The following is a 24,568-nucleotide window of genomic DNA, read 5'->3' on the forward strand; positions in this document are numbered from 1 at the left end:
ATGGAGATGGGAGAAAGTTATCAAAACTGAAATCACATTAGGTCAAAATGGAAGGTTTGACAAAACTGAAGTACATCATACATTTTAGAAAACCTTTTGCTGTTGTTTAGAAGACCCCGTTTGTTCCAGTAGCTGGCACCAAAGTCTGGGGGGCCTAAGTGCCTCCAGGTGCCTGACTGCAGTAGCTGGCACCCAGTCCACTCACACCAGTCCCCTAGCTACATCCCTACCATGTAATATTCTAATGGATTTACTTAGGGCTAGGTAGGAGTAAGACATATATAGAAAATTATGAGCAAGAAGAATTAAGAAACTTCATTAAGATAACTAAACTATTGATTAGAAATGCGAAGTTTATTACCTGAAAATCATCTCATTTGAGTGTGCTAAATTTCATGTGGCAGGCATGGTTCTGATGGACTTGAATGTCAAAGTTCAGCCACGCAATGCTGCTGCCAAGTAGCAAATTTTACCATCCTAACAGCAGTAAATCATTATATTACAGGAGGGAGAGAACTGAGCTGGGGAGTTTTCTCCTTGATCTCAGCTTATAAATGTGTATTTATTTATTTATTTATTTAAAAGATATTCCTCTGTATCCAGGATACCTGGAGATATGGCAAATTTGCCACCACTTATAATCATTTTGTCATTCTAGACCTCGCTCTTATAGACACGACTGCAGTTCTACTGCATAATTCCATTGTAAATTATTCTGGCGTGACACAAGATTTCCTAGGTGAAATTCCTGGTATACTTTATGAAGGATGAGGGACTTGAAAGCTAAAGTTACTTTTTCTACTTCAATTTGAGTTTCTAAGAATCAATATTCCAAGAGCAAGCAACACCAGGAGGATGCACCTTCTAGAAGATTACTCCACCATTTTACATAATTAGTACTTTGGATTATAAGAGTACGAGAATCTTCTGATTCTTGAAAAGGATAGATAGAGTGATTTCTTAGAACATCAGAAAACCACACAACGATTTTGTGCAGGGCAGGAAGAGAACAGTGAGGGAATAAACTATTTACTGGGGAAACAAAGATGATTTTTTTTTTGTTATCATTTTTGCTTTTGTCAATTTTCCTTTGAACCTTTGCTTCTTGCTCTTCTCCCCTTACCTTGCAGTTTTATTCTTCTGCTTTTTCAGTGGAGACTGGACCTCTTCCCCTGCATATGACATATCAGCCTCCTTTTAAACCAGCTGCTCTCCGTTTTCTACATAAATGCCATAAATGAGCACATTCTACCATTCATTATCCAGCACATAAATGGATAATAGGCTGTTCTTAACCTGATGACAGTCTTCAAGGCAGCAGGACTTAAACTCCAGGTACCAATAAATAGACCCATGTCTTCCAGTTTCGAGGTGTCCTTCAAGATGAAAGAGCTTATGACCTGATTTTTCTCAATATTGTGTAAACTTCTGTTGGTGATTACCATGCTCAAGCAAATTATTTTTTTTTCGCACAAAGAATTATGCATGAATAGTTCTGCAGCCACTCCACACTGAGAAACATTCTCCCATCATTTGAATTCACATTTATGACAAAACACATAAATGTATACAAACTCTATGCAAACACTAATACAATTACACAGTCATGAACACACATTCACAAGATAATATTTACATGTGAATATATACAACTACGCAAGAGACCACACTTATCTACAGAAACACACTTAGGTACACATCTGGTGCAAACACATTCACACCCAAGCCATGGTCAAACACAATCCCAGCTGCACATGAAACCAATAAAGCACCACACTCTGCTCCATACAGAAAGCCAGAAACATGTTAGCACTTGCACTGTCCAACAGAACTATATTTGAATTTCATCCCATTTATTTCAGTTTCAGCTTGAAACTCTGAACATAGTAATTATTTTTTTTTTCATCCTGTGAGAAATGAACAATGAAGACAACAATGTCAATGGTATAAAATTAACAGTGCAAAATGGCAATAAAATGGGAAAATCCCTGCACTGCCCATAAAAGCATATTAGCCTGACCTGTATTTACTCTTCTTTTCTGGAGAAATTAGTTGGTTTCTTAAAGCTTATGGGAAGCACTAACAGTAATGAAGCAGAAAAGTGATGAATGTTAAAAAATTAAGGTGATCCATAAGTGGTTATAAACTTGCCCCTCTTTGTTGCCCATGCACTTTTGATGAGCTTGCAAAGTTTTAAACCTCTTAAATTTAAGACAGCACGGTTTTATTTCTTTCAAGCTACAGTGAAAATAATTTCCTTATCTATCATTTAGAATGGTTTAATACTTTCATTAATCCACACATCATAAAGCAGAAAGTGATTTTTATACCTATTCCAATCACTCATTGTGCCTCCCTGCAAATGGAAAATGGTTGTTTTCTGCTGATTCTGAAGTTAAACTTAAGGCCACTATCTTGACAAGCCAAGCTAGTTGTGAAGGCAAAGATTTAAATGCAGACAGAACAGATGTCATCTCTGCTCTGTTTTTAATGGACAAATTGCTTGTCTTCGGTATCTAGCAGGACTGTTCAGTCAGCTGCAAGGAATTACTGCCCTGTAATACCGTGGAAAAAATGGAAAACACCAGCTACAGTAATGGTTATGTTTTTAGTCACTTGAACCCTCTTACCAATGCCTCTGCCCTAGTGTGTCTTCGGATGTGTCTTCGACCAGACAAAATGTAACAAACCATTTCCAAAATACACTGACAGAACTGTGAGATGGCCAGGGTCAAATGATCCAGTTCTATCATCCTGCAAACATTATTTGTATGGGTTTCATTTAATACAGTACCAATTGTAATCAGCAGGATAGGTAACAACCATGTTGCCAACTAGGGCTTGCTAGTTTGGTCCATATGAGCTTTCTTTTATCAGTACTAGGGTTTTATTTCCAATCCAGCCATCCCATGAATCTCCATCCAAATGATGGATTTTTGACAAAGCCTTTTCTTGTCCTAAAAAAAAAAGAAAGAGAGAGAGAGAGAGAGAGAGAGAAGCAGCTGTATCTTCACCGGGTATCTACTGAGCCCATCAATCTGAGGATTTCAAAATCTCGAGTTGCTTCACCTCTGCTTTCTCTAGCTTTTTTTATTTGTCAGACTGCAATTTTCCTATACAGTGAGCTTTGACAGCCCCAGAGCTGATCGATGATTTCATAGACAGAATCTTGTTATTAATGTCTTATGTTGGTATCAGTTTAAGCTTAGATCTATAGAGCATCACAGCTGAAGCACTTACCAAAGCTCAAGTTATCAAGTATCCTCAGTAAAGTCAATAAGATTTTGTCCAACTCTCTTATACACCCAGAGCTGGCTAAACAATTCTCAGAAGGATATGCAAATGCAATTTACCACCCTATGGATGAGCTACACGTGTCATGAGAAGAAGGAGAAAGATGCCGTGAAGAGAAGAAGCTTAGAGTTGGAGTTGCATGCACCTGTTGACACCACAGAGAGTATAAAACCTGCAGGGAATCATCCTCTCTCCATCAGCCAGTCTCTTCCTCAGGTGATATCCAGATTTTTCTTTCACTCTGCAGGTGAATAACAAGATCACAGCCATTTTGCTTCTTCCAGCAGGCTGCAGGTGTTGGCCTAAATTAAGAACTGGCCCCAGCTGCCCTTTTTATGATTGGTATCAGATTAGAATGAGGCCAATATTTCTTAATAATGAAGAATAGATTACTATATTTCTTCAGGTCCAGGAAAAAAAAAAAACCATTTATTTTATTATTTTACTTTAATAAATGTTTTAGTTCCTGCCATTATTATTTGGACCAGAATTAACTTACTGCTGAAATAAAAACATTATATGAAAAAGCAAAACAAATCAAGTAACAACCTAAATCAGGTAACTACCAGGATGCTAAAATAGACATATGTCAACTGAACAACAATAAAGATAGCAAAGACAACAACAGCAGTAAGTAAAATATTGAAAACTGGATGGCAGAATGACAACGAATTGCCAAAGCGAAGTCTGTCAAAGTCTTCTCCAAAGGTTAGTCACTGGTGTGTGTATGGAAATAGAGTCAAGCTGGGTTTAAGGGGAAAACAAGCCTATGTTAAGAATGAATGATGTGATTTTGTTTATTTTTTGTTTGCACAAACAAAGTATTTTGCCTTCAGTTGCCATAACAGGGTCAGTATTACTACTCTCAACATAGAGGTGAAACAAAAGTGTCACAGGAAGCTCACTGCAGTCTTCACACTAGCTGTGGTGTTTTGGCAGTGTCCTGGAAAGGATGAGAAATCCTGAAGTGTTTCATTCAACATAAGCGTCACTTTACTTAAGCTGTCCAAAAGTCAGCCATCTGCTCTAAGGTAACTACATCAGATGCTGTATAATCAGTGCTGAATAGCTGACAGGTGGGGCAAGTATATTACCCCAACACCCTAGCCACCTTCCAAAAACCACCTAGAATAAACCACAACACCACACACGCAACCAGGAGACTAAGTTTTCAGGACCATTTTTATGCATCAGATTTAGAAGCTTACTAGTTTGGGACTTTAATTATATCAATTTGCAATTATCTTTGATGTGAGACATGATCTCCAGGCAAGCGGAAAAGCAGCTTCATTCTGCCTACCTTTCGGAGCATTGATGGAATTACAGACAAGGGTGGCAGGGGTCACATCCTTTTAACCTGCAGTTAGAAGGCTTCTCAGTGTCTTTGCCATTCCTCTTCCAAAGTGTTTGTCAGTGGAAACCAATGTTATTACTTTTGCAGAATGTCTAACCAGTATGTCAGCTGGATAATTAGTAAGAAAATATTCACCACATAGGTCATAAATAAAGTATTTTTTGCCAACCACTCTTCTCCTTCTGATAAATTTCTTGTTTGTTATTCTAGTATACTGCAACAGTATTTATTTATTTTTTAATGTTGAACTGGCAAAGGTCTTGTTTGTTTTTACTGAATATGAGGTGTTTTTTTAATGCTCAGCCATGGTATGATAATGTGGAGAAGAGCACAGAGATGAAAAATAGTTTATTTCCTTGGAAGTAGTGGAGCTAATAACTACAATTACAAAATGTTGGTGAAAAAAATAGCTTTTCTGTCTCCCACACTAATATTTAGAAAATCTTGGTGAAAGTCAAATGTGAGAAGTAAATTTTTCCAATTTAGCTTGCGTTGAAATGTTGCAGGTAACAGAAACAAAAGGCCACATCCATTCTGAGAAGCACATTGCCAATTTAGCACTTCTCTATTGTTTGCTTTTGTAGTGGTCCGCCCTCTCTTTCACAGGTCTCTCCCAGCTGTCTCACTTCACATCCAGTCCACATTCACTCTAAATGACCCTGCAAACCCATAATACATGCTTAACTCCCAGAGGTCACAGCACAGAACCATCTCTTTGGCTTCTCGAATTCAGAACAAGAGGACCCAGTACTCTGCACGCTCATGGCTTTGTATTAGTTACAAAAAAAAAAAAAAAAAAAGAAAAGAGCAGTTCAAAATTGCATTGGCTTCAGGTTTGAAGGTATGTCAAGATGACAAAATGCCATAACTGGAGCCTGAGATGACTGAGCTTACTTTCTCAATACTGGGACTCAGTTAACTGTGTTCATCTTGAGCTGTTTCTAAAGTCTTGCTGAATGTTGCAGTGATCTTTACTGCACTTCATGGAAAGGAAGTATCTCACTTAGAAACATCCCACATTGGCAGCTTGCTATCCCTGCCACCGGCCAAGCCAGGGACCTCATTGTCCAGACAGCTGCTTCAGGCTGTTTCTCAGGTCCAACTTCACACATTTAGCACAAGACAGTGGCTATCCTAGTCCTTTCCACTAGGCTGGACAGGAAGCAAAGCATACTTCTTTCCTAAAAAGAGGGCTTAGGAAATATTTTGCAGACTGCCAAAAGCAGTTATTCCCAAGAAAACAAAATCTCCAGATACTTCTTTGTGCTCCTTCAGCTGCCAAGGCAATGCAGAGGAGAGAAAAGCCAGTCCAGAATTGGGCCTTAAAAACAATTTTTAGGTGGATAAAGAAAGCTCTGCCTGGAAAGATTTACCCTGCATACATAAATAAATATCTAGCTTTCCCAAGCTCAGGAGAGTACATGGAGCTGAAGACCTTCTGTCTTACCCCATAATCTATTAAAATGAATGCAAAGCGCCCCACTGACACCAGAGAGAATCAGCTCAGCTACTGTTTTTATCTCCAGCAGCGTAACCTGAAAGAACAACTTTCTCCTACCTGGTCTCGCTTTCTTCTGGCGTTCATTTCCTTTCGGTACATGCCTAACAAAAATCCGTGGGTAGCTAAGCAGTTACTTTTGATCACTAAAGTTAGATGAGATAAACCCACCTGGAGAGATTAAATGATCTGTTGAGCAGGAGGAGACAAGGCCCAGCAGGCACCTGAACCCAACCCTCTGCACTCCCAGCACCTCACCTACTTCTCTGCATCCCCCACCATTTGGTTTATCACCTCAAGCTCGGGCTGTCAGCACTGAACACGCTCTGGTTCAGTTCCTCACACCAGCCAGGGGTCATTACCCGGGCTTGCTCACACTCCCTTTATTCCCACATCCTCCTCCCTTTGCCCCACGAGCTGTGACCATCTCAGCACACGAGCAAGGCTTAACAACTGCATTTCCACTTAAAAATTGTGATAGGTTTCCCCCAACTTTACATTTGAAAACACTGATGATTCAAATCTATTTACAATGTAAAACAGAATCAATAATAACTCTCATTTGGCTCAGACACTTGGGAATATGCAACTATTTAATGCACATTTAGACATAGTTTATGACACCAAACTATGTCCTTCCAACATGATAAAGCTGCAATCTAGCAGGGGTGTTGAGATTAGAAATTGGATAAAATAGAAGCAGAGAATGATTTAAAAGTTTTTTTCACTGAACCATAACCTAACCACATGGCATTTGCTAATGAGCAAGCTCCTATTTTGTCTTTTTAAGTAACTTTTGCTCATGCATCACTTCTGCTCCAATGTATCTTCTCTTAAATGATAGGGGTGTACAAGCAATATTGCAGTTGCCGAAAGACTGCACAAAATATATCATTCTGGATGCGCGATTAGCCACAGTCTATTGATGGTCTGTCCAAAGGCACACAAAGTGTTTAGCAGCAATAATAAGAATGGATGCAGATATTTAGATGGGCTGGAAGGATATTTTGAGCATCTCAAGACCGCTAAGAAAATGTTCCTGAGTTTTCAAAGTAGCTGGTGATTGTACAGACAAGGTTTTCATGTACTAAACTGAAAATGTGAAAAAGTGATTTTCAAAAGGTAAGCATAGGATATTTGCTTTTCAGTTGTTCAAATTTTTCAGTAAAAGAAACCAGCCATAGCTGCCTTGGAAATCTTAGTGAAGGGCTTTATTGCAAAGAATTTTTAGTGTCTTCTGAAATGATAATCATATATTGGTATAGTCTAGCAGGCAAGAAAAAGAGAACTCTGTTTGATGCTGCCAATGGAGAAGCAAAAAGAATATTTGATGGGAAAAGAAAGAGCTTTAAACCATTTGAGTCAGAAGGAAGAGATAGGTAAACAGAAGAGATTCATCCGTTATGAAGAAAGAGTTAAAAAGAAAATCATTCGACCAGGAGAAACAAAAAATATAATCACTTTCAAAATAACAAGATGAAAAATGTACCTTGAGTATAAGCCAAATCAGCAGCTGATATGTTGAGTCTTACACTTTATACTGATTGAATTACTTACTGATATAATAATTAACACTTCCAGTTTAAAAAATAAAAATAAAAATTATGAATCAGTTATAATTAAATCCCCACAACAGACTTGACGCAAAAAGAGAGAGAGAGGGGGAAAATGAATCTAAAGATAAAAGTTGCATGATTCAAGACTGAGGAAAAAATGTACAGTAGGAAAATTAATCAGAAAAAAAGAAGACAAAATGATGATTTTCATAAATCACTACACTGTGACCTTTCAGAGAACTGCAAGATAAAAGACAGAATGCTATGCCACTGTCACTTCAACAAAATGATTTCTCACATCACTTCAAACAGCAACATGTTTTCTTTATGAAAGTTAAGCAAAAGAAGTTATGTAAATCTGAAAGCTTGAGATCTCATTGAGCCACAGGTGGTGGGGATATTTTAAAGGCACAGAAATTGTATAGACCACTTCAGAAGAGGAATAAAGTATATGGCCTGTGTATGAGACAAGGACCTTTGATGGCCCATAATAATAGACTTAGGTAAATCTGATCCATTGCTTTGCTGAAACTACCCAAGTTTCCTTCTTTCTTGAATTCCAACAAACTGCAGAGGCAGAGCTGACTTGCTTATGCCTCACACCTTACAAGCTTGTTCTCTCAACAGCCTTTCAAATTTATGAGTGTTCAAAGGTAAACCACTAAGCTCAGTTGGTTGCTAAATACACCGTCACCGGTTCTGCATTCCTAGAAGTCAGAATCAATCACAGAAACAGGAAACAAAAGAACAGAAGAAGCAGATACTGTCCAAAGGAAGCTCCCTTCAGTATTGGAAAGGCACTGGTGCCAGACAATTTGGAAAAGCTATGTCATTTACATCACGGTCCACCTCGTGATAGAATGTACTCTGTTATAGATTGGAGGTGCAGGCCTGAAGTGAGAAAATACCAAAAGCTGGTTCATGGAGATGAAGCAGGCGAAAGTGTGTTGGTGGGATTGGACACCACTCTTTTGCACCAGCATGTGTGTTGAGACATTGCCTCAAGTGGTCCTCCTGATTTAGTATCACTTAAAAGATCAGACCATGGCAACAGTAAATCCACCCACCTCAGCAGGTACACTCTCAAGTCTTCACACACACACACAGTCCCATTCCTACAAACACAAAAATACAACACCGTCTCACATTTATTCATACAATGAAACCACAGAGCACACATGTATGCACAAATGTCTGCCTTTTAGAAGTCCGAGCACAGGGTGATAACACCTTTGCAAGTTCCTGAATAACTTCACTTTCCGAATGAAGCAAACTGCAAGAACGCAAGTCAAAACTCTCTTAGTAAATTTACACTGATGAAATTGGCTGAGCACACCACACCGGTGACAGCTGCTCCCTGTCCACCAGGCAGGCACAGGGCAGGCTATGAAGTTCAGCCGTGTCAGCTCACTCTGTGTCACTGCACACAAGGCAGGCTTTGGAGTCACTTCCTACCCAAGGCAAAGAGTAATTCAGTCTCCACATCTGATTCCCAGCCTCATGGCTGAACATGTCAGTGGAGATTAGTATTAGCTGTGAGGTCAGGTTTCAAGATGTGGGTATTAAGAATAGAGTAATCTCCCAGACGTCACCCAAGAGACATCGGAGGGCAAAGACAACCTGTAGTCTCTTGAGTTATTCCTAACTCACTCCAGGTTCGATACTAGTCACCTGCAGCTGAAAGGTGCCACCGTTCATTACAAATCTCCAGAGCCAATCTGTCCATCAAGCAAGGAAAATATTGAACAGGAGAGAAGGAGAAAGATTAACTCTTCATCGGCATCAGTACCTGATACGAAGAGTAGCTGTCAACAGAGCTCCCAGGCAGCAAAACAACTTAATGGAATAACTCTTCGTGCCAAAGGAGCAACTGAGCTTTGCAAGTGAAACAGGATTTGGTCACCTCAAACATAAAAAATACTATTAATGCCTGAAGTAAAGGAAATAGTAGTATAGCATTTCTTTTACAGAAGGTAATAAATTTTGTTCTGCATTTCTTTAATTGTCTAAGAGGAGGAGAAGGACAGAAATGCAGTTAAGACTTTAGGCAAAATAGGACCTTTTTCTAGAAGTCTTTTTTTGGGGGGGGGGAGGGGATCACAAAGAAATCAAATAGTTGAAAAATATTTAATACCATTCATGTATAAATGAATCTAAAACATGCTCTTCAAACATTAATAGTTACACGTGTCCATCCACTACCTAAGTTTTACATTTCCTCTCTTAGACAAGCAGAAGCAAGTTATCACATCCCTCCTCTGTATTTGCTGTTAAGGTTAGCTTCACATACTTGTGTTGACTTGTGCTGTATGTGTGGGCTTGTCTGTCTTCCCAACAGCATATTAACGTGAGGACCTTTTTCAAACCAGTTAAGCCAGGGAAAGTCAGCAAGATACAGTTTCCCTACTAGTAGCATGGGCAGAGGTGAGATGTGTGCTAACACAACCTCTCAGGGAAAAAATGTGCTTTTTCCAAAAGCATAAGATAACCACCCATGTGGTTGAATTCCAAAAGCTGTCTGGCAGCTGACAGACACCCCTTTCATACCTGGCCTGTACCATTTTTCCAAGGAGATTGGCTAGGATTTGTTTGGTATCTTTCCTCACCTCTCCTTTGCCTAGCCTTTGGGGTGATGCAGAGTGAAGACCAGCACCACCAGCCTCTTTTGAGAGGCACAAGGGATCTACAGGTTGTGCACATCTGACTACAGGGAGAGATATGCACTCACCTGGTGCCAGACCAATTGTTTTTGTGTTGCAGTCTGTAATTCCTGTTGATTTTAAAGAACTACACCCCAGCCTCTTTCTAAGCAACTGAAAACAAATTGATGATTTTTTTGATTATGCCAAGGACATATTTTAACATACTTCATGGAGAAACCTTGCATTGGAAATCAAGATTAAATCACATTTTTGCAACAAAAATAGACTCTGAATTAAAAAAAAAAAAAGACATTCCAACAGTAGATGATTTTGTACCATGTCTGTTCTGCTGAGCATACTCTTGCTTTGATCTTTTTCTTTTATGCCACAAACATTAACAATACTGTAAAAAATAGATTAATAATTTATCTGAGATGAGCTGAATATTTTTTCCCTCCATTGTGTATAAACAGCTTGGCAACAAAGCTGTCCAACTTCAGGATCAATCTTACTCTTATTTTCTATTATGTACTTCCTGTTGTTCCAAAACAAGATTAATTTCCTTTTATGCAAGTCACTGTGCAGTCTTCACTAAAATAAGATTGATTTTGAATTTCTTCTCCACTCCCCTCCTTTCTCTCCCTCTCTTTATTTTATTTTATCAGTGTTAATAAAACCACAGTGACTTGTAAAATTCAATTTAGAATTATTTTCCACCTGGAGAGGTTTAGACCATGTCTCCCCTCCCCCACTTCTTTTCACACTGAAATTATTTCTCACTCACAAAGGTTAGAAATCAGATCTTTTATGCAACAGTTTTGTAAAATAAATATTCTGAAAGGACCTAAGGAAGGGAAAGTATCATACTTCTGACATAAATCATCTCAACAAAATAGATAGTAATGGATATTCTTGAGTGAATCTCTTTCTTCTCTTCTTTTCCATACATGGACTTAATTCAAAATGAACAAGACATCATGAGCAATTTTTGTACTGTTTGCAGAAAATGAGTTTTTTGGAGAATGCTGAAGATTTTTCTCATTTAACATTATTAAAGAGCTCTTGTCAAGGTGAAAAAAAAATGTATTATTGATTTAGAGAATGGGAATTTTCTTTACCCTGGATATCACCTGACAAGAAACTGAGCAGAGAGAGAAGATGATTTTATATTTTTTTAATCCAATTTATCACTCATTCATGACAGTCATCACATTTTTTCCACTTCACTCACAATTGACTAAAAAACTAGATAATCTCTTTCACTTACCTAGATGGTGGTCTTCCTAAATTTAAGTTGCATAGATTTTTGTAGTTCTCAATTTCAGCTTCTCTTTCTGTTTCCAGATCTTCATCTCTGAAAGTAATCCTGCTACACCAAACACAGCACTGCTTGGAGCATGTTCCTGTGAAAGAAAACTACTCTATCTAAATAGCCGTCATTTGAATCTTATACCCAAGCTATGGTAAACTAAGAGTACCTCAAAACATTTACAGGGATAACACAGGGCAAAAAATACAGAGATCAATTCATTTATTTGAAAACAACATCATTATGTCTCTGGCAGGTAATTATCAGCAGTCATATATTACCACCACAAGATACAACAGTAGAGGGAAAATATGCTCACTATTAAGACATTGCATTCCAGGTAGCTGTTGGATGTAAAAAGAAAGATCGAAGCAGCAAGAGGAGGACATTCAGTGAGTGTGCAGCTTTGGATGGAGCAGAACATGGCACAGATCCTGGTGCTTTTTGTAGAGCAAATTGAGGGGCAGGGACAGGTGAACGCCACTAAGGTGTTGCCTTCTGCCTGCCATGGGTGTAGCTCAGTTCTTGGGTCCTTTATGCACCCTGAAATTATTAGTAGGAACATGTCCAGAAGTACAGACGATAACCTTATTATTAACCTTAGTCGCACTTATTTTCCAGTGAGACTATTCCTAGTCCCAAATTACAGATGATCTGACATACTGACAAAGTCATTTATTTAACTGTTATTTCTTCCTCACACCCTGGAACTACAAGACAGGAGTTACATTGCATCCAAAGGCAATTTTAAGCATCAAGAGGAAAAGGTCTCTGACTGGGAGTGTATATAGTTGTTTTCTGAGCAAGAAAGAAGAAATCTGGCTTGGAAATTTATGCTGAGCAGAATCATCCTAACAGAAGTTTTCCTGGACAAAATACTTGCTCAGAGAGGTGGGCTGGTTGGAGCACATTCTTTTTATTGAAACTTTCAGCGAGAAGTCATGGAAGCATTTCATTCTGAGGCAGTCAAAATATTTTGCATCAATAAGATGAATTGCTTCTTTTCAAATGCAATATAATAAAGGCAAATGACATTTCCATCAGATCAAAACAAAACACTCAGAGGAATGCTTCCATTTCACAAAATGAAGTGTTTCTGTTTTCTCCCAGAGCAAAAAGAACCCATATCTTTAGCTCTCAGGATGGCCTGACTGGTTGGACATCCCTGTTTTGTTTGGATGAAATCTAATAGCAATTGATCTTGAAACTTGACACAGCTGAGGTTCCGGTGATCTGGAAAACAAAGGCCAGGCTTTACTGTAAGAACTGCAGATAGCTTCTGATTCCACCCAATGCACAAAAGCTGGCAGAAGGTTCATCATTGTTTTATTTCCTCTTTAATCCCTAAGAGAACAGGGCAATAGAAAGAACAAGGACAGAAACGGAATTACTGCCTTCTTGAGCAGGCAGACACAGATCACATATGTAGGCAGCAGAAACACAGAGGAGACACAAGCCTCTCTGTAAACGTATATACTACCAGAACTATCTATTTCAGAGCTTTGAGTCCCACCAGGTTTTTCTCTTTTTGCTGAAAGGCCAGGACAGATACTGTGGTCAGATCAGTTACAGGGAATCATCACTCCGAGGAAGTTCAGTTTAAGAGGTATTACTGCTAACATGCTCACCTGGGCCAGGGCAATCGCTGACAGGACTACAGACTGGGAGAACTCATTGAGAGCAGCCCTGTGAAGAGAGATTTGGGGGTTCTGGTGGACAAAAAGCTTGACGTGAGCCAGCAGCGTGTGCTTGCAGCCCAGAAGGCCAACTGCATCCTGGGCTGCATCAACGGAGGAGTGGCCAGCTGGTGGAGGGAGGAGTTTGTCCCCCTCTGCTCGGCCCTTGTGAGGCCCTACCTGGAGTACTGCATCCAGGTCTGGGGCCCTCAGCACAAAAGGGATGTGGGTCTGTTAGAGCACGTCCAGAGGAGGGCCACAAAGTTGATCAGAGGGCTGGAGCACCTCACCTATGAAGACAGGCTGAGGGAACTGGGGATATTCAAAGTGGAGAGAGAAGGCTTCAGGGAGACTTCATTGAGGCCATTCAGTACTTAGAGGAGACTTATAATAAAGATGGAGAGTGACTTTTTACACACGCAGATAGTAATTGGACGAGGGGGAATGGTTTTAAACCAAAAGAGGGATTTAGATTAGATGTGAGGAGGAGATTCACTCAGAGGGTGGTGAGGCACTGGAACAGGTCGCCCAGAGAGGTTGTGGATGCTGCGTCCTTGCCTATGGCAGGGGTGGTGGAGCTAGATGATTTCTGAGGTCCCTTCTAACCCAAGCCATTCTATGATTCTATGTTGAAAAGCACAGGTAATTTACAAGTGTTTAAGTTATTCTTCTGTCAACTTCATCAGAATTCAATGCAAAGCCAGCTTAAACATATCTAGAGTAGAAACGCATGCTGAGTGTAGATCAGACATTGGTTTCCATTTATTTTAGCTTTACAGACAAAGTATTCTCTTTGTTAATGGGGAAAATAACCTATTTTTCACTTCTGTAGCGGAAATAGCTTTTTATTTTGAAAAAAAAAAAGGATCTAGAAAAAGAATCACATAATCAGGTAGGGCTGTCAGCAGCATATGGCTTTGAGCAGGAAAAGAGAGCCTATTTCTGAACTTGTGAGTCTGGGAGAAATGTCTTTTATCAAGATAAAATACAAAACTTGTTTTGAAAACTTTACAATATTTCAGCTGGGTTCAAACAAAAGCTGCTGACGACAGACACAATGAATTTACATCTCCAGAGTTAGGTCTGGGAGCTGCAAAGTGTGCAACAAGAGTTGTTGACTCTGGTTATTCACATAACCCATTCCTTTCCAAAGACCTATGCAAATTTCCTTCCTATTTACAGGATGCTTAAAAAAAAATAAGCCTTCCTTTCTCTGTGTCTTTCTCATCTTTTCATACAAACACTGTCCATTTACAGCTCTCCTTATGAAAATGGGAAGGAGCTGAGCTTCTTATTAGGACTGGGTCATGGATCTGAGTGATGCTGCTGGATATTCCTGTGTTTCTCAAATCTAGTGGTTTGTCTAATATTTTCAGCAGGGACTGAGAGACCTTATTCCAGTAAAGAGATGATTCTTAAAATTTCAGACTGTTCAGAAAAGCATCCAGAATCCTGTTTACCAATCCAAGTCAAGGAATCTCATATTCTAAATCCTCCATTCATATCAAGAGAAAACATTACCAGACACAGGAATATCGAGCTACAAGTACTGAAGAAAATTATCCAGCATTTTCTTGTAATGAATTCCTTGAATGTTTTACACCAGGCACATGAAACAAAATACAAGCAGACACCTGAGACACGTCCACTAGTGTGAATCTGGAATCTAAATAATACAGAAGGGAAAAGAGAAAAAAAAGGGGGGGAGGAAGAAAAAAAGAAGAAAAAAAAAAAAAGAAACAGAAAATAGGTAGAAAATGTTTTGAATATTTCAGAAATACTTGTAAAAGCTGTTCAGGAAGTGAAAATTTATGAGCACACTGACTAGAAGTGAACTTTTCTATAGATAAATGATGAGCTCACCTGCTCCACAGGCTTTCAACATTTGCATTAATATACAGAAGCAGGCTATTAAATTTTCAACTGTAACAGCTCCTGGCAATGATCTTATGATAAACCTCACAGATCCCATTGAAATGCTTCATTAGCTTGTATTCAAAGATACTAAAGCACGGTTTTGGTCAATATAGTAGCTAAAAAACACAGGCAAAAACAACCTTTGCTTGTACACTTCAGCCTCCAAACATTACGCTCCTTTGAGGACACTGATCATCATGATCCTCTAGGTTTTAAGTTTAGGACCAAATAAAATGCAACGTATTTTTTCCCTCAAGCACAAACACACATGACCAGTACTCTGTTATTTTATACTCCTGTGGATGAGACTGTCTCTTTTTCTACCCATTGCAGTCTGCTACACAAGACAGCTGTCTATTTTTCCATGGTTGGAGCTGGCACATCACAAAGAACACAGGTTATTACAACAGACTACAAAACCTAGCTGAGTGAGAACTCTGATCCTCCTTTACATTAAAAAAATGACAGTCCTGTGATAAGCATCCTAGATACAGACTCAAATAAACCATGGCATCAGTTTAACAGGGAAGAAGTCCACAACTTTCTTCCATTTTGGTTACATTTGGTGCATAAGTTTAAGCACTGAGCAGGTTCCCAGATTGTTATGCACTTTTAGGAATGCTTTTATTCCCTTTCTCTCCATTTCTCTTGCCTTCTTATTCTGGTGATGTAGAGGGTAACATTGGCTCCCACCAAACAATCTTGACAGACATTTGCATGCAGATTGCACCCTGCCATAACCATGCCAGAGATTTTAGTGTTGAAGCACATTTCATTTATTCTTTTTCTGACAACGTTAAAACTAGAATGGGGGTCAAAGTCAGAGCCTTGTAATCAGGCTTTGAGAAAGATTCTTTGGCTTGTGTTTTTAATGAAAACAGATTCTCATTGCAGTTCTTTCTCTGGGCAATGCTCAACAAATGAAATCTCCTAAGCCTTCCCCTCCAGCTCAGGGGAGCTCAGGACTCACACATTTCTTTCTAATTTTACCAGTGTGACATTCACACTCTCATTTATAAAAATACATCTCCTGCATTTCATTTGTAAGTTACCTAAGGGTTTTTCCTGTGTTTATTGTTATCATTATTTATGGTTCTGGAGGGGGAGGGAAGCAACAAAAAGGAAAAGAGAAAAAGGAAATAAAACCAATCTTTCACCTTTCACAGCACTCCTGCATTTGGCAATGATCATCACCAAATAACAAAGAAAAACAAACATTTCCTTTAAAGTGTTGCTACCAGCCAGCAGAAAACTTTCAATAAATAATAGATACTCATTCCAGACCAACTCAGACTGTATGGCAGAGCATTTTGCATTTTCCCTCCCTCTATCTTTATCTCAGTTGTCATTAGCATAAAAACAAGGCCTCTGTTTCTTGGAGAGCTACTAATGCCTCATAGAAACTCTTGAGAAACATACCGTTTAAAGGCAATTTTCCTGATATGGCATATAGATATTTTCCCCTCTTTCCCCTTTCTGTTTAAATGTTTTATAAATGGAGATATTTTATTGAAAGAGGAGTTATGTTCTTCAGGAGCTCTCTGAATCCTGCTGTTTATGTTTCACCTGGAGTCATGATAATCCCTTTCATTTTTCTTTAATTTGGCATTTCATCTTTTATTTTAATAAAATCAGAGTAACACACAGCACACTCCGTGGTAGCATCTGAGTTAATGCAATCAGCAATTACAGAGCCTACAGTGGCTTGAAGCTCAACTTTTACATATTCAGCTAGCAGCAGCCCCGAGTTGGCGTGCAATGTTTTGAGCCCAGGCTGAGAAAGTCGCTGGCAGACCCACACGCAACAAAACACTCTTTCTAATCATGTGCGTCACGGGGCCCTGCTGCCATTAGCATAGCAAAGGTGACTGCTGGGGTGGGCCTCATAGGGAAAAACAGACCAGTGGTCGCAAGGGGGTTCTAAGGAATCCAAGAATTCTCCCAGGTAACAGGATGAGATCTGCATTGTCTATGGGGGGTGTTATCAGATCTGAAGATTAATTCCACTTTAAGTCTACTTAAACTCCGTTTAGCTATTCCATATTGTCATTCTGCCTCATCTGACTAGTATAAAACATTTACTGCTGCCTTTGCCCATCACATCCCTGCTACTGTACTCACATATAAATTGGGTTTACAGCATATTGTCTCCTCACAGCAAGTACAACCAAAACCCATGGGTGCCCTCATAACACCACAGGTCTCCTCGCACAACCCCATCATCATCACTTAGTCCCAGTTCTGCAATGAGCTCCTTGTGCAGAAATACATAGTAAGGAACTGCTCTAGCAACACACATGAGATTTCTGCACCAGAAGCTGGGTAACAATAAGAACAACCACAAATTAAAATAAATTAAAATAATAATAATAAAATAATAATAAAAAAAAAAAAAAAGTAAAACCTAGATCACATATGCTGGTTCTGGTATACTTGGCATGGAGCAGCTTGGCAAGGATAGAGTTACCAAGCTCACACGTCTCAGCAGCTATTCCTTTTACTACAGAAAACACCATAAGCCAGCCAGGAAGAAGAAATGTGTTACTCATTGGGGCCAGCTAAAGGGAGTTAATATAACCAAAGAGCTTATAAATAAGAGACAAGTGGAGTTAGGTTATTTTCTAGGGTAGATTGAGCTAAGAATGAAGGCACACTTCAGACTACCCAGAAAAGATGGCTGGAAAGCCTGGGGGTTTTCTGTTTCATGCTGTCAGGAGTGTGAGAAGTTCTTGTGATTTCACAATGCAAAATTTTACTTGCAGAAACTCTTTGTTGCCTTTTTTTTTTTTTTTCAGCTTCAAATTTGGAAATCCTTTTCTTTCTGTAGTGTTTAGTCTCCTTCAACAAAATGTAGGCTAAGATTAGGTTCTCAAATGCTCAGGGCATAAGTTATTCAGACAATACTTTAGTTCTGGGTCGTTGGCTGTCTTTGAAGGGAGACTTACGCCCGTCAGAGCTTGGATTTTGGTTTAGTCACTAGGTCTTTTTAATCACTGCAGTTTCTATGCCATCCAACAGGCACTCTTCCAGTCTAGATGAAAATGCAAATAATACAAAGCTGCTTCTCACTACAGGCTTTAAAGCAGACGAGAAGAAAACATCTCTCAAAATTCTCACTGAAATCTCTGTAGCTTACAGTATGTAACTATTAAATTGGGCCAAATGTATGAAGTTAATCATAATGCTTGTTGTAATACTCAGCAGATATCCCCCAATGTCCTCATGACCATTGTACTACAGCTCTCATTTTAATTACATTTCTGACAATAAGAACTATGCAGCTCTGATCTTAAAGTGCTGAGTTATGTGTTGTTTAGGTATCAGAGAAAGAAAACCCTGTCTTTTTGCACACAGAAAATAGGCTTCTGAAAACAGAAAACTATTTAGCAATAAAAAATGATGGTTTATTGTGCAGATAATAAAAAAATGGCTTTCTGGTTTTGTTTGACACATTAAGGGGGAAAATCCCTTCATCCCAGGAGAGTAATATTATTCTATTTTCAGCATGTAAGACTCCAAATATTGGTGGAAAATAGTGACATTTCACCCCATATTAATGAATATAAATTACAGAAATAACATTTATAAAATAGCAACAAACCAATGAACACATCTGTTTAATGGTAGTCATATCAAAATAGTGAAAGCAATCCAAAACAATAAAGTTTTTTGAACAGACATGAGTGAGAAATTGCACGTAGAAGTATGAACTGGATTTCTGCCATAGTGGCTAAGCTCAGACAAATCCCTCTCCATCACAGCTCGGGTTTGCCTGTACAGAGACATACTCCCCAGAAACTTTGGTCATGATGATGGTGGTGACCTGGGTCACCGATGTCAGTGTGGCTACTGTGAAATTATTATTGCCTACTCTCTGTTCTCTGCCCGTGTAAAATGAGTTCTCATTCACATCAGCTGGCAGTTGGGTCCCTCAGCACAATTCTCAATGGTTTGATAGAAGACAGCATCTGACTCTTTTTCAAAGACCTAGGGCTTGTTGCCCAACATTAGGATTAAAAAAAAAAAAAAAAACCTTCTTTCTACTGCATATTCTGTCTCCTTCTGTTGATGCTCTTAAACAAAAAGACTTCAGAATGTGGCCTCTTAAGCAAAGAAATTACAAACTAGTGAAAATAAACACATCCCAATTATATCAAAATAGCAGCAAATTCTGAGCATCAGTTAAGCAGGGAGATAACTTCATAATCCATGGTTAGAAAAGTTATGTACGTGATTAAATTACTTGCAAATAGGCATGCAAAGTGTATAAAATTAGTGTAGTAGTATTGGAAAACTATTTACAGAAATTGCCTTGAGTCAGGATCTGGTGAGTGCTGACAAAGATACCAGTTGCTGCCTCAGTAGGCCTGGAGGCCAAAAAAGAGGATGAGAGGAAGGAATGCAGATGTAGCTGGCTCTCTGAAGTAAATTAGGAAAAGGGGAAGCAAGGTGTTATATGAGCTTGTGCCCTTGTGACTTTTATTTCTGTGGAAACCAAATGCGCAATCTTTGTTTTATGCATGAATTGAAACCATGTTGAAAATACCTTTTCGGAAATCTGCAGTCCACTTTGGGTAAATTCACTTCTAAGAAGAAAATGATTTTCATGGTTTCCAAAGTGGATTAAAAAAAAGCCAAAATGAGAGAGGAACACTCACTCAAGGAAGACCAGGTTGTCTTTTTTTCTACTGTCTCTCAGCTCTAAGTTTCCAATCACTTGTACAAAATGTTCCCAAAGCCATGGATCATAAAAGGATAAGACATGCACATTGTGTATAAACAAAAGCAAGCAAAGATTTGAAGGTTTAGGGCTTCAAATTGCATGGCAATGATTACTCATAATTCACTTGTTAAAGTTCTTGTTTCTTTTTTCAGATTTTCTGCATATTTCTCTGTTACCTCCTGGTGGGGTTTTTGAACTTCTTTTGGAAGCAGGCAGGGGATAAGTTGGCTGTGCAGACAAGTCTTATCTCCCCTTCCCTTCCTAAATTGTAGTATCTGCTAGGGAACCTCCCTTCTCTGCCTGAATGTAAACTCAGCAGGATAGCAAGATTAGTACAGTATTTTCAATAGGTTTGAAAAAAAAAAAAATCTAGACTGCATGAACTAAAAGAAAAACTATAGAAATATTAAGTTCGATAGCATTGACATGGTTGAGACAGTGCAGCTTGTTCCCCTGCAGTTTCACCCCTGGACAATGACTTGGGCGGTGAGTGTCTGTAAGCTACCAACATCACTTGAAATTATACAGGCTGAGATAAAATAATTCCTTTGTGATGCAAATGCATCTCAAACAGAGATAGTGCAGCTGGCATATTAATACCAGGAGGAGAAATTAATCAGGCAAGTTCGTTGAGACAAGAGAGTCACATCCATTGTTTCTATCTTGACTGATCAGCACTGTATTCATATGCAACGTAAGCATAAGAATAACATCTCACACTGTGACTGGCTCTTAATGTAAGCCTCTTAAATGTATAGTTCCCCACAACACAAATGTCAAAAAGCACTGAAGATCCTTTTCTTCTCTTACATATCAATAAAAAATTCATTGGATTAACTCAAAGATCCGTATTGCTGCTGGGGAACAGGAAAGTCTCATCAAAACTATGGTTGTTTTGTATTGGTTTTAGACTTCAAATAATGGAAAACATCAATATAGACTTTCCTTTTTTAACAGCTTTCTGACCTTCTGACTGCAATTCCCAGTCAGTGACTGCAGCTCAGGAAAATCATGTGCCCTGAAGAGCCTGGTGGCAGCAGAGAATCTCATCAATTTTAATCCCTGAAAGGTTCACAGCATTTGAGTCTGACAACAAAACAGACCACTGAGCAATGTGGCTGAGCAAAGCAGATCCACTCCCTCCTTATGTTAATAAGAGAACTCAGAACCTCTCTGCCCTGCATGGCCTCTGCCTCTGGACTCTGGGAGAGGAGCAGGAGAATGATTTGGTTGAACATAGAAATGCCTTTGTGTGAAGTTAGTCACCAGATACAAAATACCAAATGGCAGCTCCCAGGACAGAGGGACAAAGGTCTGCTCTTTTTAAACAAAAGTGTACTAGAAGGACTGAAGTCTTCGTAATCCCTCGCAGGTGAAAGAATAAGTTAGGGATTCATTTTTTTATTTTTTTTAACCATCTAATTTTGTTGCATTAATTTTGATGGAATGGAACCCAGTTCTTATCCAGCTCCCCAGCATTCTGAGACCAAGCAACATCCAGGTACCTTGCAATTACTGAATGAAATGGAGTTGAGGGAATTAAGTGCCATCAGCAATAGAATAAAGTGGCATGGTTGCAACAAGTTCGGCTCCCCTTGCTCTTTTGTAGCTTAGACACGAATGCAAACGTTTAGCAAAACTTGAAAACCTTGGTGGGCTATGTATGCAGGAATCCTTCCCTTGTCAAATCTTGTCAAAGAGCAGATACAAGAAATAGTGGACTCTGAGTCCACAGTACATGACTTATTAACCAGGTTTGGTTTCCAGCCCTGAAAACCCAAGTCCTTCTTGTTTGTAGGCTTTCTTCTGAGGCCTGAGCAGACCGAATGAGAACCCAAATTAAATTTAAAGGCATCATATTTAAAACACCCTGAAGTCCTCACTAATATATCACTCAACTTTCTCATGCTCCATAAGCTTATTTTTACCACTGACAAGTATGTGATTTCTTTTACTAAAGCTGTATTTTGAAGTAGAAAGGGAAAATGCACACAGTGCACAATACACAGTATAATTCTGTATCTCTATCTGTACATTCTGGTTCTGTTTCTCCAAAACTTGCTGCAAACATTTGAATGCACAGGGAAGAGATTTTCTTTTGCTACTATGATCCTTGATCCACAGCATTTAGCACCATAAAAACGAAATAAAGCAAACTGAACAAAACAAAACAACAACAAACAACAAACAGTTGCTGGCCTCTTTTAGTACAGCAATGTGGCGTTTTGATCCAGGCATCCTTATGCCCAGTACAGCATAGTCAACACTAAGATGCATGAATGCACATTCCTCCTGCCTCAAAAATTCTAGCATAGGCTAAAGAGTTGTTTTATTGTGCTTGCGTTTGCTCAAAGCCAGGCTGTTTACTCCATGTTCTTGCTGCAAAGCAAAGAAGCACCTGCACAGCTGCAACAGCTCTGTATTTACACCTCTGCCTGTTTGCACATCACTGGAGACATCACCATTGTCCTGAGCCTGCAATTCTTTAAAAGCTTGCGGAAGCAGTAGCAGATAGATGTATTGATTAAGAGAACCACCAAGTCCTCATCCACATTGTACAAGTAAATAGAAAAAAGTGCAGTGCTAAATCTGTGCTCTAATTATAGCTAGAAACAAGTGAGAGAAACAAGTGAGAGAAAATAGCTATGTAGAGATATATTAAGCTGTGAGTAGCAGTACAACCAAGGAGGAGGAAGCCATAGATAACAGAGAGGGTAATAGTCCTCCAGCAAACTGTAGGGTAACTAGTTTTGTTCAGATGTTCACTCATACAGTAATAGAAATTCAGGTTTGATTTACTTTGTGGATCACATATCTGTTTTCTTTACCCAAATCACAACAAGTTGATATAATTTACTTGTATCCCCCCTTTGAATAAGTACAGAGTGGATATAACTAGCACTGCTGCAGCCAGACATTTTTGGTTGGTTGGTTGGTTTGGTTGTTTGTTTTGTTGTTGTTGTTGATGATGATTTTTTTGGGGGGGGGGGGGGGGGGGAGGGGGAGGGAGCATTCTTCCTGCCCTTTTTTAGATGAGACTCTCACCTTGAGTGATGAAGGTTCATACACGTTGCAAACCTGTTGATGTCAAAGATCAGTGGCTGGAAATTTGTCCTGTGTTCTCTCCCCCAGTATTCTTCTGACTGAATTCTAGAAAAGTATCTTTTAAATTATAACTCAGCTTCTTTATATCTCCTAGAGACATATTCCTTCTTCCACAAGAAATCCCCTTTGGACAGGATTTCAGTGGTAGATATAATATATCAGATGAGAAGCTTGATGTATATCAGCAGCAGACCTAAGAGGCTGAGACCATGGATCCATCAGGAAGGAACATAATGTGAAATTGCTTGTACATGCTGTTCCTTTCCTTGCTGGAAAAGCTCTTTTCTTGCGACACTTCAGGGGATTAAGCTGATGAGTGTGCTACGCAACCAAGAGCTAATACTGCTTAACACAGCCTTTCTTAACTTTTTTTTCTTCCTTCCCAAGCTGCTGACCTCTCAGTCAAAGTTCAGGCCTGTGCTGCATACTTAACTGTAATATGAAAATACAAATAACACATATATCAACTTACTCCATCGTGAAAAGTCATGTCTGTAGGGAATGGGAGAAGTGATGAGGGGGCTGCCTGTTTTCAGGCTGAAATACAACAGCTGACAAACCTCTCTCCCCTTCCTTCTCAACTGCTTCTCGTTATCCCTGGAAACCACAGCCTCCTGTTTAAGCAGAGCAGAAGCAGTGATCCGAGTGACAAAATCTGCTTCCTTGGTGCCTTTGGGCAAGTCATTTCACCAAAAGATCCAGCTGGGACTGCCGAGAAGTGTCTTCCACCAGTCCCCAGTTAAGCAAACCAAGAAAAAACAATGCTTCTGATATAACGGTGTTGCCATCTGTTTTCTTCAGATGACCAGACTGCTGTTTTCAGATGGATAACCCTAGTATGTCAGTTGGTAATAAAGCTTTTTACTGGTTAATGCTAATGAAGTTGTCTAAATAAAGGCTGGATTCTTCTCAAAGTCACAAAAGCTAGAGCTCAGCCTTTGCTGTTCTGCTGTATAACTACTGAGCACAGTTGCTTTCTAAACCCATAACACTGAATCTTCATGAGCTTCTAAAAGGAAATTTTATTCTGGAAAACTGCTTCTCATGAACACAAAAAAGATACTTTCTCCTGTGAAAGTGCTGCATATGGCCTTTGGTGTAGTTATGGTTCTACACTAAAAGGAGAGTAGAATTATCTGAGTCATCCCAACCTGGCCTAAAAGAATGAAAATAATTATTGCCTGCATATCTGAGTGCTTTCTTCTAGAAGGAAGAGCAGAGACCAAATGGTCTTCTTTTAAAAATAATGAAAACTAATAAATATTTTTTTTTTCTCAGAAGGTAATAGAGAATGCAAAGTGCTAAGTAAATTGGCATACACATGGGAAATTAATTCTGTAGATCTCTTTTTAACCTGTAATCTTGCTCCAGAAATTAAAAAAAAAAAAAATCTCAGTCCACTTGAGATGCTAATATTGCTTGGGCTGACATGCTACTGGTTGGCATTGGTTGGGATCAATGAACAGTTACTAAAGTTGCCATAGACAGGTATGT

General features: G+C 39.1%; 1 protein-coding gene across 1 annotated transcript; it reads right to left on the reverse strand.

The window, feature by feature from the left end:
* Positions 1 to 883: 883 nt before the first annotated feature.
* LOC308197195 (uncharacterized protein) lies at positions 884 to 22,934 on the reverse strand. The gene is made up of 4 exons (XM_080597289.1): positions 17,714 to 22,934; positions 11,612 to 11,747; positions 3,440 to 3,535; positions 884 to 2,957 (listed from the first exon to the last, which is right to left on the reverse strand). The coding sequence occupies exons 1-4, from the start codon at positions 17,793 to 17,795 to the stop codon at positions 2,888 to 2,890; spliced, it is 384 nt and encodes a 127-aa protein (XP_080453415.1). The 5' UTR covers positions 17,796 to 22,934; the 3' UTR covers positions 884 to 2,887.
* Between the last annotated feature and the right edge of the window lie 1,634 nt (positions 22,935 to 24,568).

This window comes from Anser brachyrhynchus (genome assembly GCF_964034855.1).
Source record: "Anser brachyrhynchus genome assembly, chromosome: 6".
Taxonomy (NCBI): Eukaryota; Metazoa; Chordata; class Aves; order Anseriformes; family Anatidae; genus Anser; species Anser brachyrhynchus.

Bases quoted from the DNA above. Each gene is read 5' to 3' on its own strand.
- LOC308197195 (XM_080597289.1), bottom strand. From the start codon at position 17,795: ATGAGTAACACATTTCTTCTTCCTGGCTGGCTTATGGTGTTTTCTGTA. The intron at 3,536-11,611 runs GTAAGTGAAAGA...ATTCACCTGCAG, and splicing joins TTAGGAAGACCACCATCTAG to AGTGAAAGAAAAATCTGGAT. The intron at 2,958-3,439 runs GTGCATGCAACT...TTTTTTTTTTAG, and splicing joins ACTCTCTGTGGTGTCAACAG to GACAAGAAAAGGCTTTGTCA.